The sequence below is a fragment of the Nerophis ophidion genome, linkage group LG01 (genome assembly GCF_033978795.1).
Source record: "Nerophis ophidion isolate RoL-2023_Sa linkage group LG01, RoL_Noph_v1.0, whole genome shotgun sequence".
Taxonomy (NCBI): domain Eukaryota; kingdom Metazoa; phylum Chordata; class Actinopteri; order Syngnathiformes; family Syngnathidae; genus Nerophis; species Nerophis ophidion.
In genome coordinates, this window is record NC_084611.1 from 72,211,629 (window position 1) to 72,227,324 (window position 15,696).

The following is a 15,696-nucleotide window of genomic DNA, read 5'->3' on the forward strand; positions in this document are numbered from 1 at the left end:
GGAAAGTGGCGACTTTTTACCACAATTTTCTCACCGAAAACCGCCGGTTGACATTTGGTCGGGATCCATGTTACAAGCACTATGTCATCAGTTTTTGATTTATTAAATTGTAAAACAGTGCAAAAATATTGCTCATTTGTAGTGGTCTTTCTTGAACTATTTGGAAAAAAGATGAAAATAACTAAAAACTTATTGAAAAATAAACAAGTGATTTGATCATAAATAAAGATTTTTACACATAGAAGTAATCATCAACTTAAAGTGCCCTCTTTGGGGATTGTGATGGAGATCCATCTGGATTCATGAACTTAATTCTAAACATTTCTTCACAAAAAAAGAAATATTTAACATCAATATTTATGGAACATGTCCACAAAAATATTGAGCTGTCAACACTGAATATTGCATTGTTGCATTTCTTTTCATAGTTTATGAACTTACATTCATATTTTGTTGAAGTATTATTCAATAAACATATTTATAAAGGATTTTTGAATTGTTGCTATTTTTAGACTATTTAAAAAAAATCTCACGTACCCCTTGGCATACCTTCAAGTACCCCCAGGGGTACGCGTACCCCCATTTGAGAACCTCTGGATTAATCGATAACTGCCGCCTTAGTCAACATCTGTCCTGACAACGGACACAAAATGTATTCCGAGTACAACGTGCTTGCGTTGTACACTTGGTGTTTGAGTTTTTCTTCATGACGCCTGGTGGCCTGTCGTGTAACTGCACAACCAGTAGAGTATTTAAAGGCTTACTGAAACCCACTACTACCGACCACTCAGTCTGATAGATTATATATCAATGATGAAATATTAACATTGCAACACATGCCAATACGGCCTTTTTAGTTTACTAAATTGCAATTTTGAATTTCCCGGGAGTTTCTTGTTGAAGACGTCACGGACTGTTAGGAAATATTAACGCTGCGCACACACACAGCTAAAAGTTGTCTGCTTTAACCGCATAATTACACAGTATTCTTGACATCTGTGTTGCTGAATCTTTTGCAATTTGTTCAATTAACAATGGAGAAGTCAAAGTAGAAAGATGGAGTTGGGAAGCTTTAGCCTTTAGCCACACAAACACACGGTGATTCCTTGTTTAAAATTCCCGGAGGTGAAGCTTTACTATGGATCAGAGCGGTCAGGCGAACATGGATCCTGACTACATGTCAACCGCCAGTTTTCGGTGAGAAAATTGTGGTAATAAGTCGCTTCTTTCCGGAGATCAGTGGAGTTTCTGTCCTGCTGCAGCTGCCGTGACTTCCCTCAGAGACTCTTGCGTCAACACACCCGTGGCCATACCCCTCCGACTTTCAGGTACTATTTAACTCACTAAAACACTAGCAACACAATAGGCAGATAAGGGATTTCCCAGAATTATCCCTAGTTAATGTGTCTAAAAACATCTAAATCGCTCCCACTCCAATCGCCTTTTTTTTTCTTTTTTTCTCTAGTCCTTCACTCTAAATTTCCTCATCAACAAATCTTACACCCTCGCTCAAATTAATGGGTAAATTGTCGCTTTCGCGGTCCGAATAGTGAGGATGTGAGGAGCCCTGCAACCCGTGACGTCACATGCACATCGTCTGCTACTTCCGGTAAAGGCAAGGCTTTTTTATTAGCGACCAAAAGTTGCAAACTTTATCGTCGATGTTCTCTACTAAATCCTTTCAGCAAAAATATGGCAATATCGCAAAATGATCAAGTTTGACACATAGAATGGACCTGCTATCCTCGTTTAAATAAGAAAATCTAATTTCAGTAGGCCTTTAAGCGAATCATACAAGCAACAAAATACAAAACAAAGCTTTCTTTCTAATCCAATTGATTGATGAATGTTGCAGGCCTAATGTTGACCAGTAATATTTGAGAGTTGGATAATACCACAAGAAGGTAGAAGGTTGAATTAATTGGGATTTTTGTTATTTTTGTATAATTTCCCAGCCCAACCTTTAAGCCAATAAAATGTGTTTAGTCCTGAGTTCAATCCCGGGCTCGAGATTTTCTGTGTGGAGTTTGCATGTTCTCCCCGTGACTGCGTGGGTTCCCTCCGGGTACTCCGGGTTTCTCCCACTTCCAAAGACATGTACCTGGGGATAGGTTGATTGGCAACAATTGGAACCTAGTGTGTGAATGTGAGTGTGAAAGTTCAATCAATCAATCAATCAATGTTTACTTATATAGCCCTAAATCACTAGTGTCTCAAAGGGCTGCACAAACCACAACACAAACTTAGACTTAGACTTAGATTTAGACAAACTTTAATGTTGTCTGTCTATCTGTGTTGGCCCTGTGATGAGGTTGACACTTGTCCAGGGTGTACCGGGCTTCTGCCCGATTGTAGCTGAGATAGCTGTAGTAAATGGATGGATAAATGGATAAATATGTTAGTTTTCCTTTGTTCCAAAAATTCCAAGACACATTGTTAAAACGTTCAGTCTGCAAACTGGGTTCATGGCCTGATATTGTACAGTATACAGTATACAGTCTGTTTATCAGCACTGTCTGGCGCTGGTAATCTGATCTTTCTCTAATGGTGATTTCTACTATGAAGAAATGTCAAGATCTTTCACAGTCTAATGAATGTATTGTAACTTTAATGCTATCTGGTGTGTCATAAAGCCTTGGAAGTCTGCCACTTCTTGCAGACATATCAATGACCCTGTCTTCAGTGTTTGTGACGGTGCATGGATCAGTGCAGCCAAGTGATCACATTACAGCAGGCTATGTTTTGCACATACTCTATGTCAGGGGTCACCAACGCGGTGCCCGCGGGCAACAGATAGCCCGTAAGGACCAGATGAGTCGCCTGCTGGCCTGGTCTAAAAATAGCTCAAATAGCAGCACTTACCAGTGAGCTGCCTCAAATTTTTTTATTATTTTTATTTACTAGCAAACTGGTCTTGCTTTGATCGACATTTTTAATTCTAAGAGAGACAAAACTCAAATAGAATTTGAAAATCCAGGAAAATATTTTAAAGACTTGGTCTTCACTTGTTTAAATAAATTCCTATTTTTTTTACTTTGCTTCTTATAACTTTCAGAAAGACAATTTTAGAGAAAAAATACAACCTTAAAATTTATTTCAGGATTTTTAAACACATACACATTTTTACCTTTTAAATTCTTTCCTCCTCTTTCCTGACAATTTAAATCAATGTTCAAGTAAATGTAATGTTTTTATTGTAAAGAATAAAAAAAAAAATGTATTTAATTTTTCAATTTAGCTTCTTTTTTTTCAACGAAGAATATTTGTGAAATATTTCTTCGAACTTATTATGATTAAAATTTAAAAAAAATATCCAGGCAAATTTTGAAATCTTATTTCAAAGTCTTTTAAATTTATTTTAAAATTTTTGATCTGGAAAATCCAGAAGATATAATGATTTGTCTTTGTTAGAAATATAGCTTGGTCCAATTTGTTATATATTCTAACAAAGTGCAGATTGTATTTTAACCTATTTAAAACATGTCATAAAAATATATATTTATTGTGAGAAATCATTAAGATGATCAGTGTCTCCACAAAGATGAATATCAATAATTATTAATAATAATATAGAGTTAAAAGTAAATTGAGCAAATTGGCTATTTCTGGCAATTTATTTAAGTGAGTATCAAACTGGTAGCCCTTCGCATTAATCAGTACCCAAGAAGTAGAGAAGTAGCTCTTGGTTTCAAAATGGTTGGTGACCCCCGCTCAATGTACAGTAGGGCAAAAAAGTATTTAGTCAGCCACCGATTGTGCAAGTTCTCCCACTTAAAATGAAACATCATGCTTTGGGGCTGTTTTTCTGCTAAGGGGACAGGACGATTGATCTGTGTTAAGGAAAGAACGAATGTATTGTGAGATTTTGAGCCAAAACCTCCTTGCATTAGTGAGAGCTTTGAATGGTTGACCAAATACTTATTTTCCACCATAATTTACAAATAAATTCTTTAAAATTCCTACAATGTGAATTGCTGGATTTTTTTTCACATTCTGTCTCTCACAGTTGAAGTGTACCTATGATGAAAATTACAGACCTCTGTCATCATTTTAAGTGGGAGAACTTGCACAATCGGTGGCTGACTAATAAACTTACAAACATTACCTGCCTTAGCACCATTTTCCATTCTTTTTTGTTCTGTATTCATTGCTGACACCCCTGCTTCTTCATCTTTCGTCTTGTTGCACTGCATACACCAGTGGAGAATGACATCAATGCTGTCTCAGCGGAACTTTGCGAGTTTATTTTTTGTGAGAATGAACTTCGGGGTATACTGTTGTGGGAATTGAGTGGTTTTATAGATCTCTTGAGGGGAATCACTGCGTCTTATTTTACTCCATTATAGAACAGAAAAATATAACTATCTTCAGCATGCATGCGGTAATCTTTGTTCTCTGAGTTCATAACCGTGTTTACCATGTCAGACTGTCACACAGCCATGATTAGAATTGCAATTAGTTTCTTTGCAAAGGGAAACTAACAAGTCTCTTGACAAACCACACCTGAAAAACGCCAACAATCCATTGACTGATCCTCTGTGTGAGTCTTTGATGAGTGTCCCTTTTGTGTACGTTTTGTTCCAGATGCCGTTGGCAACAAGGTGGAAGGGAAACAAGTTCTGGTTATGAGGTTCCTAATCACAGTCGGTGACCTGCTTGTAGAAATGAGACCAAATCTTGTGCCAGAGTCGGGTTATACAGCTCCACTGAAATCAGGTCAACTCAATTGCTGCTGCATGAGAAGATGTATCACTTCACACTGGGGCAGCTAAACTAAAAGTGCATTGTGGGAAATGCTGTTATAATGAGGAAACGTGGCATTGGGCATCATGCTATTATTTTAGATGGTTGTCCATGTGTGCTGCAGACAGACATTCTATAAACCTCAAAAAACAGTAAAATCAACTGTGCGACTTGTAGTTTTTAAGATGGTGTCTAGATTCCAAGAATAAAGTAGTACGATTGCAGATTGCACAATGTATTTTTGGTGAATTTCATTGACAGTGTAACATCCATCCATCCATTTTCTACCGCATGTCCCAATCGCGGTCGCGAGGGCTGCATTGGGGCGGAAGTCGGGGTGCACCCTGGACAAGTCGCCACCTCATCGCAGGGCCAACACAGATAGACAGACAACATTCACACTCACCTTCACACATTAGGGTCAATTTAGTGTTGCCAATCAACCTATCCCCAGGTGCATGTCTTTGGAAGTGGTAGGAAGCCGGAGTACCCGGAGGGAACCCACGCAGTCACGGGGAGAACATGCAAACTCCACACAGAGAGATCCAATATTAACAAAATATTTAAACTAGTTCCTTCTTCTCTTGTATTACATACAATTGTTTGATCAAAACAAAGCCAATAGTAGACCATAACTAATAAAAAAGCAAAAACTACTAACCGCTACTTATTTAAATCCTTCGTGTTTTAAAGTCCTCTTGTGACGCCCCTTGAAAACATTACCAATTTATAGATTGATCCATCTTCTTTCGTGTTGTGTACTGACTGTGACAATGCTGACACACCAACAGTTGCTGTTGTATTATCCTCTCTCTAGACCAGGGGTCGTGAACCTTTTTGGCTGAGAGAGCCATGAAAGCCAAAGATTTTAAAATGTATTTCCGTGAGAGCCATATCATATTTTTTAACACCGAATACAACTAAATGCATGCATTTTTAATTGATAACAACATTTTTAGAGTACAATAAGTCTCCTATTATTTTTAATAACATTTTTATTCTGAAGCTAACCAATAATAAATAAAATACTTCTTACCAATAATGAGACTTCTTGAACAGATGCGGTAGGAAATGGATGGATGGATTAAAATGCATGAGAATGTTTTATATTTTTAAGGTTATTTTTAACACTGTGAATACCAGCAAAATTATTCCTTACTTATTGTGTTAAGCAATATCAGCTAAGATTTATCTGAGAGCCAGATGCAGTCATCAAAAGAGCCACATCTGGCTTTAGAGCCATAGGTTCCCTACCCCTGCTCTAGCCTTTCATTAATCTACTTATTTATTTCCCGTAAATAGCTGCTTAATTTCTGTTGCAACACAGTTCCAACTACACTTCATAGAGTTTACCAAGCATTTATTTCTTGGTATGATTTCAAGCTAGCTTAAAACAATTGCTCCTGGCTTGCTGTCAGTGTGTAATGTGATTAGCCTCATCCTCCAGTGATAATACTACTTAATATTTCATGATTGATATATAAACTATCAGACTACGTGGTCGGTGGTAGTGGGTTTCAGTAGGCCTTTAATCCGTACAATTGAACACTAAATGGTAACAAATGATAAGTCTATGAACTTGTTTAAGTCGGGGTCCACGTTAATCAATTCATGGTAAAGAACATTGTCAATATCGACAGCTAAATTTCTCCGGATTTTTTCAATGAAAAACACGTGCCTTGCCTCAAAAAACGTTGAAAAACACCACACTAGACACACTTTCCTATTATCATGACAACAATCACTTCATTCTCCCGTTTTCTCCCCAGGCCGCAGCCACACACATTGGGGGCGGGGCGTCATATGCAAATATAGCCTGAGTGCGCGGCATGGGCTGAACTCTCACAAGCCTCGCCCACATGAGCAGTTGCCCGGCAACGTCCCACACGGAGGAGGGAGGGGCCATGAATAGAACAAGTCAAGCGGTGTGAACGACGCCACTCAGGGGACGTGCTTATTGGTGTGTGGCTACTTTGTCACCGAACTGTTACTTTCTTTCGACCTGCTAAGCTCCAGTTTGGACGATACCGTTTGGAGTTTTCGCGATAATCCCTCTTTTTGTCGTCTCTCGGAGGGGAGCACCTGTTCGTGTGTCGGCTGCTAGCCTGAGACCAAAGACCGATTGTGAGTCGCCCTCACCGGGAGAGAGTGAATGACTTCGGTGGATGAAGGTCTGTCTGGAGCAAAGAGGGGGGCCGCCGACTGTGGACCTCCCTCTATAGGAAGTGATGTGAGTAAGCGATGGCGAACACTTCATTGTTTTCAAAGATAATAATTAGCTACATTTGTGTATGATGGGGTAGGAGAGAATACCGCACAATTGTTGGCATTTGAGTTAGAATATGCTGCATTATTGGTGCATGGTATAAAGCTGTCTGCTGCAGCTGCAGCCAAACATCCCTAGTCTGCATTTGTCTTAAGATTTGTTTATGGCATTTAACTCTCCCTCTGCTTTGAAATCCATGTTGAAACAGCAAACAAATGTCGGATAAAAACAAATCAGAGGTGGGAGCTGTACCTTGAGAAACAAAGAAAACCAGCCTTATCAAATTTGCTATGTCCAAACTTTTTCCCACTGAGAACACAGTGAAAAAGTCAAATGATGGTTGGGGCTTTTTGATATTTTTCATTTTTGAATATTGTTTAAAGATATTATTTTACGTATGTTTTTGAAGACAAAAGTGTGTGAATGTGAATGTTGTCCAGGGTGTATGCGGCCTTCCGACCGAAACATAGCTCAGATAGGTTCCAGCGACCGCCCGCGACCCTGAAAGTTACAAGCGGTAGAAAATGGATGGATGGAAATTGTGTGGTGTGTAGGTGACAACCCCATAACCCCAAAATGGATAAGCAGGGGGGGTTTCTTTTTTTTTCCTTTTTTTGTTTTGTTGCTTTGTCATGAAAAAGGGAGTTTTTTTGGGTTGGTGCACTAATTGTAAGTGTATCTTGTGTTTTTTATGTTGATTTAATAAAAAATTAAAAACAAATTCAAAAATCATTAATAAATAATTCTTCTGCGGCCCGGTACCAATCGGCCCGGTGGTTGGGGACCACCGGTGTAGGTGACAACATTTATTAGTGTTATCAACAAGAAACCCACAAACCCAATAAACAGTTAAACATCCCTAGTCAGCACTTGTCTTAAAGTTGGGGTTTGTTTATGGCATTGAACTGTCCCTCTGCTTTGAAATCCATGTTGAAACAGCAAACAAATGTCGGATAAAAACAAATCAGAGGCGGGTTTGTGAAGCTGTACCTTGAGAAAAAAAATAAATAAAAATCAGCCTTTTCAAATGTGCTATGTCCAAACTTTTTCCCACTGAGAACACATAGTGAAAAAGTCAAAATGATGGTTGTTTTTTTTGTGATATTTTTCATTTTTGAATAAGGTTTAAAGATATTATTTTACATGTATATTTTGAAGAAGAAATTGTGTGGTGTGTAGGTGACAACCCCACGACCCCTAAATGGATAAGCGGTAAAAAAAATGGATGGATGGATGGTGTAGGTGACATTTATTATTAGTGTTATCTACAAGAAACCCACAAACCCAATAAACAGTTAAACATCCTTAGTCAGCACTTGTCTTGAAGTTGGGGTTTGTTTATGGCATTGAACTGTTCCTCTGCTTTGAAATCCATGTTGAAACAGCAAACAAATGTCAGATAAAAACACATCAGAGGCGGGTTTGTGAAGCTGTACCTTGAGAAAAATAAAGAAAACCAGCCTTTTCAAATTGGCTACGTCCATACTTTTCCCCACTGAGAACACATAGTGAAAAAGTCAAATGATGGTTGGGGTTCTTTGACATTTTTCATTTTTGAATAAGGTTTAAAGGCCTACTGAAATGAGATTTTCTTATTCAAACGGGGATAGCAGGTCCATTCTATGTGTCATACTTGATCATTTCGTGATATTGCCATATTTTTGCTGAAATGATTTAGTAGAGAACATCGACAATAAAGTTCGCAACTTTTGGGGCTGATAAAAAAAGCCTTGTCTTGTGGAGCTCCTCACATCCTCACATTGTTTACAATCATAGCCACTAGCAGCAATAGTGATTTGGACAGAGAAAGCGACGATTTCCCCATTAATTTGAGCGAGGATAAAAAATATGTGGATGAGGAAAGTGACAGTGAAGGACTAGAAAAAAAAAAAGACGAGGGCAGTGGGAGTGATTCAGATGTTATTAGACACATTTACTAGGATCATTCTGTAAAATCCCTTATCTGCTTATTGTGTTACTAGTGTTTTAGTGAGATTATATGGTTGTACCTGAAAGTCGGAGGGGTGTGGAGACCGCCATTGTCTTCGATGAAAGCCACGTTTCTCGATGAGGCAAGGCAGCCGGGCTGAGATTTTTTATTTTTCACGTCCTCACATTGTTTATAATGGGAGCCTCCAGCAGCAAGAGCTATTCGGACCGAGAAAACAACAATTTCCCCATTAATTTGAGCGAGGCTGAAAGATTCGTGGATGATGATATTGATGGCGAAGGACTATAAAAAAATAAAGTTAAAAAAGAAAAAGGCGATTGCATTGGGACGGATTCAGATGTTTTTAGACACATTTACTAGGATAATTCTGGGAAATCCCTTATCTTTGTATTGTGTTGCTAGTGTTTTAGTGAGATTAAATAGTACCTGATAGTCGGAAGGGTGTGTCCACGGGTGTCTTGAGGCCAGTGTCTGAGGGAAGTCGACGGCAGATACAAGGACAGCGCAAACTCCCCAGATCTCCGGTTAGAGGCGACTTTTTAACACTATTTTCTCACCGAAACCTGCCGGTTGAGAAGTGGTCGGGAAACATGTTCGCTTGACCGCTCTGAACCATAGTAAACCTTGTGTGACTAAAGGCTAAAGCTTCCCACCTCCATCTTTCTACTTTGACTTCTCCATTATTAATTGAACAAATTGCAAAATATTCAGCAACACAGATGTCCAGAATACTGTGTAATTGCACGATGAAAAGAGACAACTTTTAGCCGCAAATAGTGCTGCACTAATATTTCTTGACAAACGTCCGCGACGTTTTCAACAAAAAACTCAGCGGAAAATTTTAAATTGCAATTTAGTAAACTAAACCGGTGGTATTGGCATGTGTTGCAATGTTAATATTTCATCATTGATAAATAAACTATCAGACTGCCTGGTCGGTAGTAGTGGGTTTCCGTAGGCCTTTAAATATATTATTTTACATATATTATTTGAAAACAAAACTGTGTGGTGTGTAGGTGACAACCCCACGACCCCATAAGAGACAAGCAGTACAAAAAAATGGATGGATGAATGGTGTAGGTCAGTGGTTCTCAACCTTTTTTCAGTGATGTACCCCCTGTGAACATTTTTTCAATTCAAGTACCCCCTAATCAGAGCAAAGCATATTTGGTTGAAAAAAAATGATACAGAAGTAAAATACAGCACTATGTCATCAGTTTCTGATTTATTAAATTGTATAATGGTACAAAATATTGCTCATTTGTAGTGGTCTTTCTTGAACTATTTGGAAAAAAGATGTAAAAATAACTAAAAACTTGTTGGAAAATAAACAAGTGATTCAATTATAAATAAAGATTTCTACACATAGAAATAATCATCAACTTAAAGTGCCCTCTTTGGGGATTGTAACAGAGATCCATCTGGATTAATGAACATAATTCTAAACATTTCTTCACAAAAAAATAAATATTTAACATCAATATTTATGGAACATGTCCACAAAAAAATCTAGCTGTCAACACTGAATGTTGCATTGTTGCATTTCTTTTCAAAGTTTATGAACTTACATTCATGTTTTGTTGAAGTATTATTCAATAAATGTATTTATAAAGGATTTTTGAATTGTTGCTATTTTTAGAATATTTTAAAAAAATCTCTCGTACCCTTTGGCATACCTTCAAGTACCTTGAGGGGTACGCGTACCCCCATTTGAGAACCACTGGTGTAGTTGACAACATTTATTATTAGTGTTATCAACAAGAAAACCACAAACCCAATAAACAGTTAAAGGGGAACATTATCACAATTTCTGAAGGGTTAAAACCAATAAAAATCAGTCCCCAGTGGCTTATTTTATTTTTCGAGGTTTTTCTCAAAATTTTACCCATCACGCAATATCCCGAAAAACGGCTTCAAAGTGCCTGATTTAAAATAAATGATAAATGGGTTGTACTTGTATAGCGCTTTTCTACCTTCAAGGTACTCAAAGCGCTTTGACACTACTTCCACATTTACCCATTCACACACACATTCACACACTGATGGAGGGAGCTGCCATGCAAGGCCCTAACCACGGCCCATCAGGAGCAAGGGCGAAGTGTCTTGCTCAGGACACAACGGACATGACGAGGTTGGTAGAAGGTGGGGATTGAACCAGGTACCCTCGGGTTGCGCACGGCCACTTTCCCACTGCGCCACGCCGTCGTTATATCCACCCGTCCATTATCCTGAGATGTCACAGCGTGACCACACAGAAACAAACATGGCGGATAGCACAGAAAGGTATAGCGATATTAGCTCGGGTTCAGACTCGGATTTCAGCGCCGTAACAGATACAACTTTATTTATAGTTATTTATTTTTCCTTTCGTTCATAGTTTATTCTAATGTTGCATCAAATATTCTTTAGTTAATATTGGGTGAATGAAAGTAAAATAGAAAAGTAAAAAAAATGTACAGGTTAGTAATTTTTTGCTCTTTTAAATTAATTTTATTTCTACTAAATAACAAATTGGGGGCTTTGGACACCAATGTGCTAAGCTAACACCAGTTATGTTTGAATGCAAAATGAATAGATTTTTAGTTCCCATGGTGAGAGTATACACAGAGTCTGAAGTAAGCGAAAACAAAAATCCACTTTGAAAACACCTGCTTCTGGTAATTTGTCAAATTCTGGATATTGCTTTGGTTGTACATGTTGGATATTGGACATTATTTCCAACATATGACCGATACATAATGGCATTTTAAGTGTGTTCTCGGGATTGTCTTGCTGTCCAATCATGTCAGCTTGACTTGCTAGGGATCACAGGCCAGCTATGTCAACAAGTTCAGGTGCGAGGGGAAAAAAATTGCTATTTTCTTTGGGAACTTTGGTGGAAATATGTGTATCCATGCTTGCATTATCAGAATATTCTGATCCACTGACAATGGACTCCACAGCTATACCAATCTTCACAATATATCATCTAGCATAATCAGATTTCCCCACTGATTTGCTGTTTATTCATAATATCAAATAAACATTAAAAGGCAGGTTCTGTATAAATGTAGCTTTTAGTCTGATAAGAGGTTGCTAATCTCACATGGCTGTGCAACTGATGCTTGTTAATTAGTCCCAAAGTAGATTGCTGACTAAGTTGAGTTGCCGTGAGATTGTCCGAAGCAACATGTGACGTGTTCAATACTACAGGTGCTGGACTTGAAGTTACATAATGAGATTTACTCTCCTTATAGAGCTGTGTTGTACAAAACACTGTCGGGAGTACTTGACTTTCTCTCTTCAGTCATTTTGTTGACGGTTTTCCCCTGTCGTCTGAGATTATTAGTGTCATTATGTTTTTTCTTTATTGTCTCTATGAGGAAATTCAGGCCACAAGTGTCCCGGTGTGTACTCTAGCAGTAGATTAACTCACGCTACTGAGCTGTACTGGATGAATGGAGGCTAATCTGGGGTTAAAACGGTCCCACCTTTCCCACAATCTCTTTTACATCACCTGACGTAATGATACTGTGAGAGCAAGAAGAAAATAATCTCCACACAAAACACATGGTAATTGTCAACACCAAAACATTCCCATCTTCTGAGTCACTGAGTCTTTGTAAAGTAGATTTTAAAGTTTTGTAATAAACTTGGATTTGTACTTACCTGTGAAGGAGTGTTTGGGCCACAATGAAAACAATTATTATTCTTATCGAATAATCTTAAAATTTTACCCCCAAAAAATCTCAATATTGCAAGAATTCCTTTTTTCATTTACGCGTTAGCCAATTTCAAAAGAAACATCCTTTTTTTTAACTCAGTTTGCAACGATTAATCAATTACATCGATTCATTTGTTTAGAAAAAATGGTTCAATGTTCAATGTTAATGATTATTAGGAACAAAAAGAAAGGTTATGACAAGCTGAAATGTATTTAATTTGAACCATTTTCTCTAAAATACACAGTGAGGTTATAAATTGTTTTATCTGATTATGTGACTAATCCATAGATACATCTGTTACTAAAATAATTAATAGCTGCATCTCTAAAGCAGAATTTATTTATTCCTACACTTTGACCATGTCCCCATACATCATATCGACAGTTGGTTGGCGGCCGAGAGTGGAGTCGGCTCTCTTGGTTGCTTTGTTGGGTCTGCTCCTGTCTCTGGCCATGCTCCCTCTACCCCAGCGACAATGGCGTGGAACACCGCAGAGGCCACCACAGTGTATATGTTTCTTTTACTTTTTATTCATAGCTGTATGAAGAAGTGGCTGGTTGCATCAGCTCCGCTACTTTAATGTCTTTAATGTCGTATGTGTTCTTTGATGTTTGATGTTTCCCTCTTACACACACGTGAGAGGGATTTGTACTATGACTATGAGTTGTTGTTGTTTTTTTTCCCTTGGCCTCAGTCTGGACCCCCTCTCCAGTTACCAGGCTTAGACCAATATTTTTTAAATTTATTTTATTTTATTTTAATCTTACATTTTTTTCTCCCATTCCCCCCCTTGTTTACCTGTATCTCATCTTTTTTGTAAGGGGCGCTGGAAGCCGGCAGACCCGTCAACGATCCTGTTCTGTCTCCCTGTAATGTTTGTCTGATATTGAATGGGATTGTGCTGAAAATTTAAATTTTCCTGAAGGAATAAATAAAGTACTATATAATCTAATCATGACACTTTAGTACTAATATTATAATAAAAACCTTCTAATTGTACAGGAATAAAGTTGCACAAAATATTATTTTATGGCTGTAATTTTCAGAGAAAATTTCACTTGTACATTTTACTGTTGCTTTTTTATTGTTGTGTGATTACACTGCTAAATTTCTCTTTTGTTTTTGGAAGCACAAAATAATCAAATAATAACCCAACTGGTGTATAATTAGAATTAGAGTCAGGGCCTTCACCACCTGCCAGGGGTCTGCCTTTGCAGACAATGAAATGACCCCCTTTCTGTGGGTTGACACAACAGCACATCATCAGAAAGACACTTGTTAATAAAAGCCGGAGGTTTCCCCTCCTCCTTAGTGCTTTAACATTTGAGGACACCAGACACAAAACACTTTTGACGGCAGCCTTGAACAATAAATCTGAACCAGGACAGTCAACAGTTTGTGCCGCCATATAGTTTCACATGTCCAAGCCATTAGGATTGAGAGTGCAGTGGTAATTGGATTGATATGCAGCTCTCAGACTGAATGCTTTATTGATAAAACACACAACTCCAATGTTGTCCAACCAGTATTTTGCAGGTTAGTTTTTAAAAATAAGTCCAATGAAAAGATTTTTGAAAAAAAAATTTTTTTTAGATTGGAGAAAGCTTGCACATGACAATAGAAAAACATTTCCTATTATTCTAATTACTAGTAGTATAGTAGGAGATGACAAAACAGCAACCTGTGCACCTAACCAGGCAAAACTAAGACTGACAGACAATAATACAGTAAGACAAAGATATACTAAATGTTGACTTATTAGCTAACTCCATTGTGGGGACCCACTTGCCAAATATATTGTGGTAAGGATTATATGACATAAAATAAACTGTTTTCAAAACTCAAATATTAGCTCCTCATTTTTTAAATCAATTTCACTCCGGCTTCTGTCTATCAGTCAGCTCACTTCTCCATTGGTCTGTGTTGTGTTTCATGTGACGATCCCGAAGTCCGAGACTCTGGGTTCCACGTTGTTGACTGACCATTTTGTAAGCAGATCCAGGGAAAAACAAAAACACCTCACACAACCAGATAATTGTGACGTGTGATTAAGAAACACTTCCTGCCTGGTTTAATAAACTGGTTTCACCTGACTTCCTCAATGCTTCTTTGTGTTTATATGAACAGGTGCTCGTCACACTGACTTTACACAAACACACTTGTCCTTGATTTGAGGTCCTTTTCTGCTTCATTACATGTCTACAAACTTCAGGTTTCTCAGATCCATTGATCTAAGAATGCAGGATGTTTGTTAATGATTGATGCTTGCTAAGACTAACTGCAGCAGTGATAACTCAGTAACCTTCAATAGGACAAAAGAGCAGGACAGATTTAGTGTTTTTTAACAACAGATTTCAAGGTGGGATGCAGGATTGTGGCAACAGCTTAAGCAAAATGGGGAAGTAAATTTAAACTTAAAGCAGAATAGACTCATCTTTAGTTGAGATTGACCGGTATGGATTTTTTTTTAGGGCTGCTATTATTGGTAAGTCTATCAGTATTATTAGTAGTAAATGAGGTCGATAACCGATTTTTGGAGCTGATATCGTTTAGAAAAAAAAACATTACCTTTATTTACCCAGGAAAGTCCCATTGAGGTTAATCATTTTTAAGGGAGTCTTACACATTCATTCACCAGTGTCGGCCTCTTTCTAATTCCCACAAACATGCTTCTACTCGAACGGCCTGTTTCCACGTACCTTTGACACGTACCTTTGACACAGCTGTACACTCACCAGAGTTTTTCCACACTTTTCTCTACGCCGTGTGTTTGAGGACCCTACAAAAGACTGCAGCTTCTGATTGGCTCTGCCTCTTACCCATGCGCTGTTTGCGTAACCAATCGCATGACTTTAGTCCTAAAGTCAGAGAGGGGCGGCTGCATCTGAGCTAAAATCAGCTTGTCGGATTACAAAAAAGGCAGATGCTTGTTTCGAATATTGTTACATCCAAAATGGTGCTGATAATAGAGGTAAACTAAAAGACATGCACCTGGGGATAGGTTGATTGGCAACACTAAATTGGCCCTAGTG

At 38.1% G+C, this 15,696-nt stretch overlaps 1 protein-coding gene across 1 annotated transcript in view; it reads left to right on the forward strand.

The window, feature by feature from the left end:
* Positions 1–6,639: 6,639 nt before the first annotated feature.
* rab11fip4b (RAB11 family interacting protein 4 (class II) b) overlaps positions 6,640–15,696 on the forward strand; it is a 45,225-nt gene continuing 36,168 nt past the window's right edge. Inside the window, exon 1 of the mRNA XM_061910377.1 lies at positions 6,640–6,973. Within this exon, the coding sequence (XP_061766361.1) occupies positions 6,896–6,973 (78 nt within the window). The 5' untranslated portion in view covers positions 6,640–6,895. The remainder of the gene's footprint in view (positions 6,974–15,696) is intronic.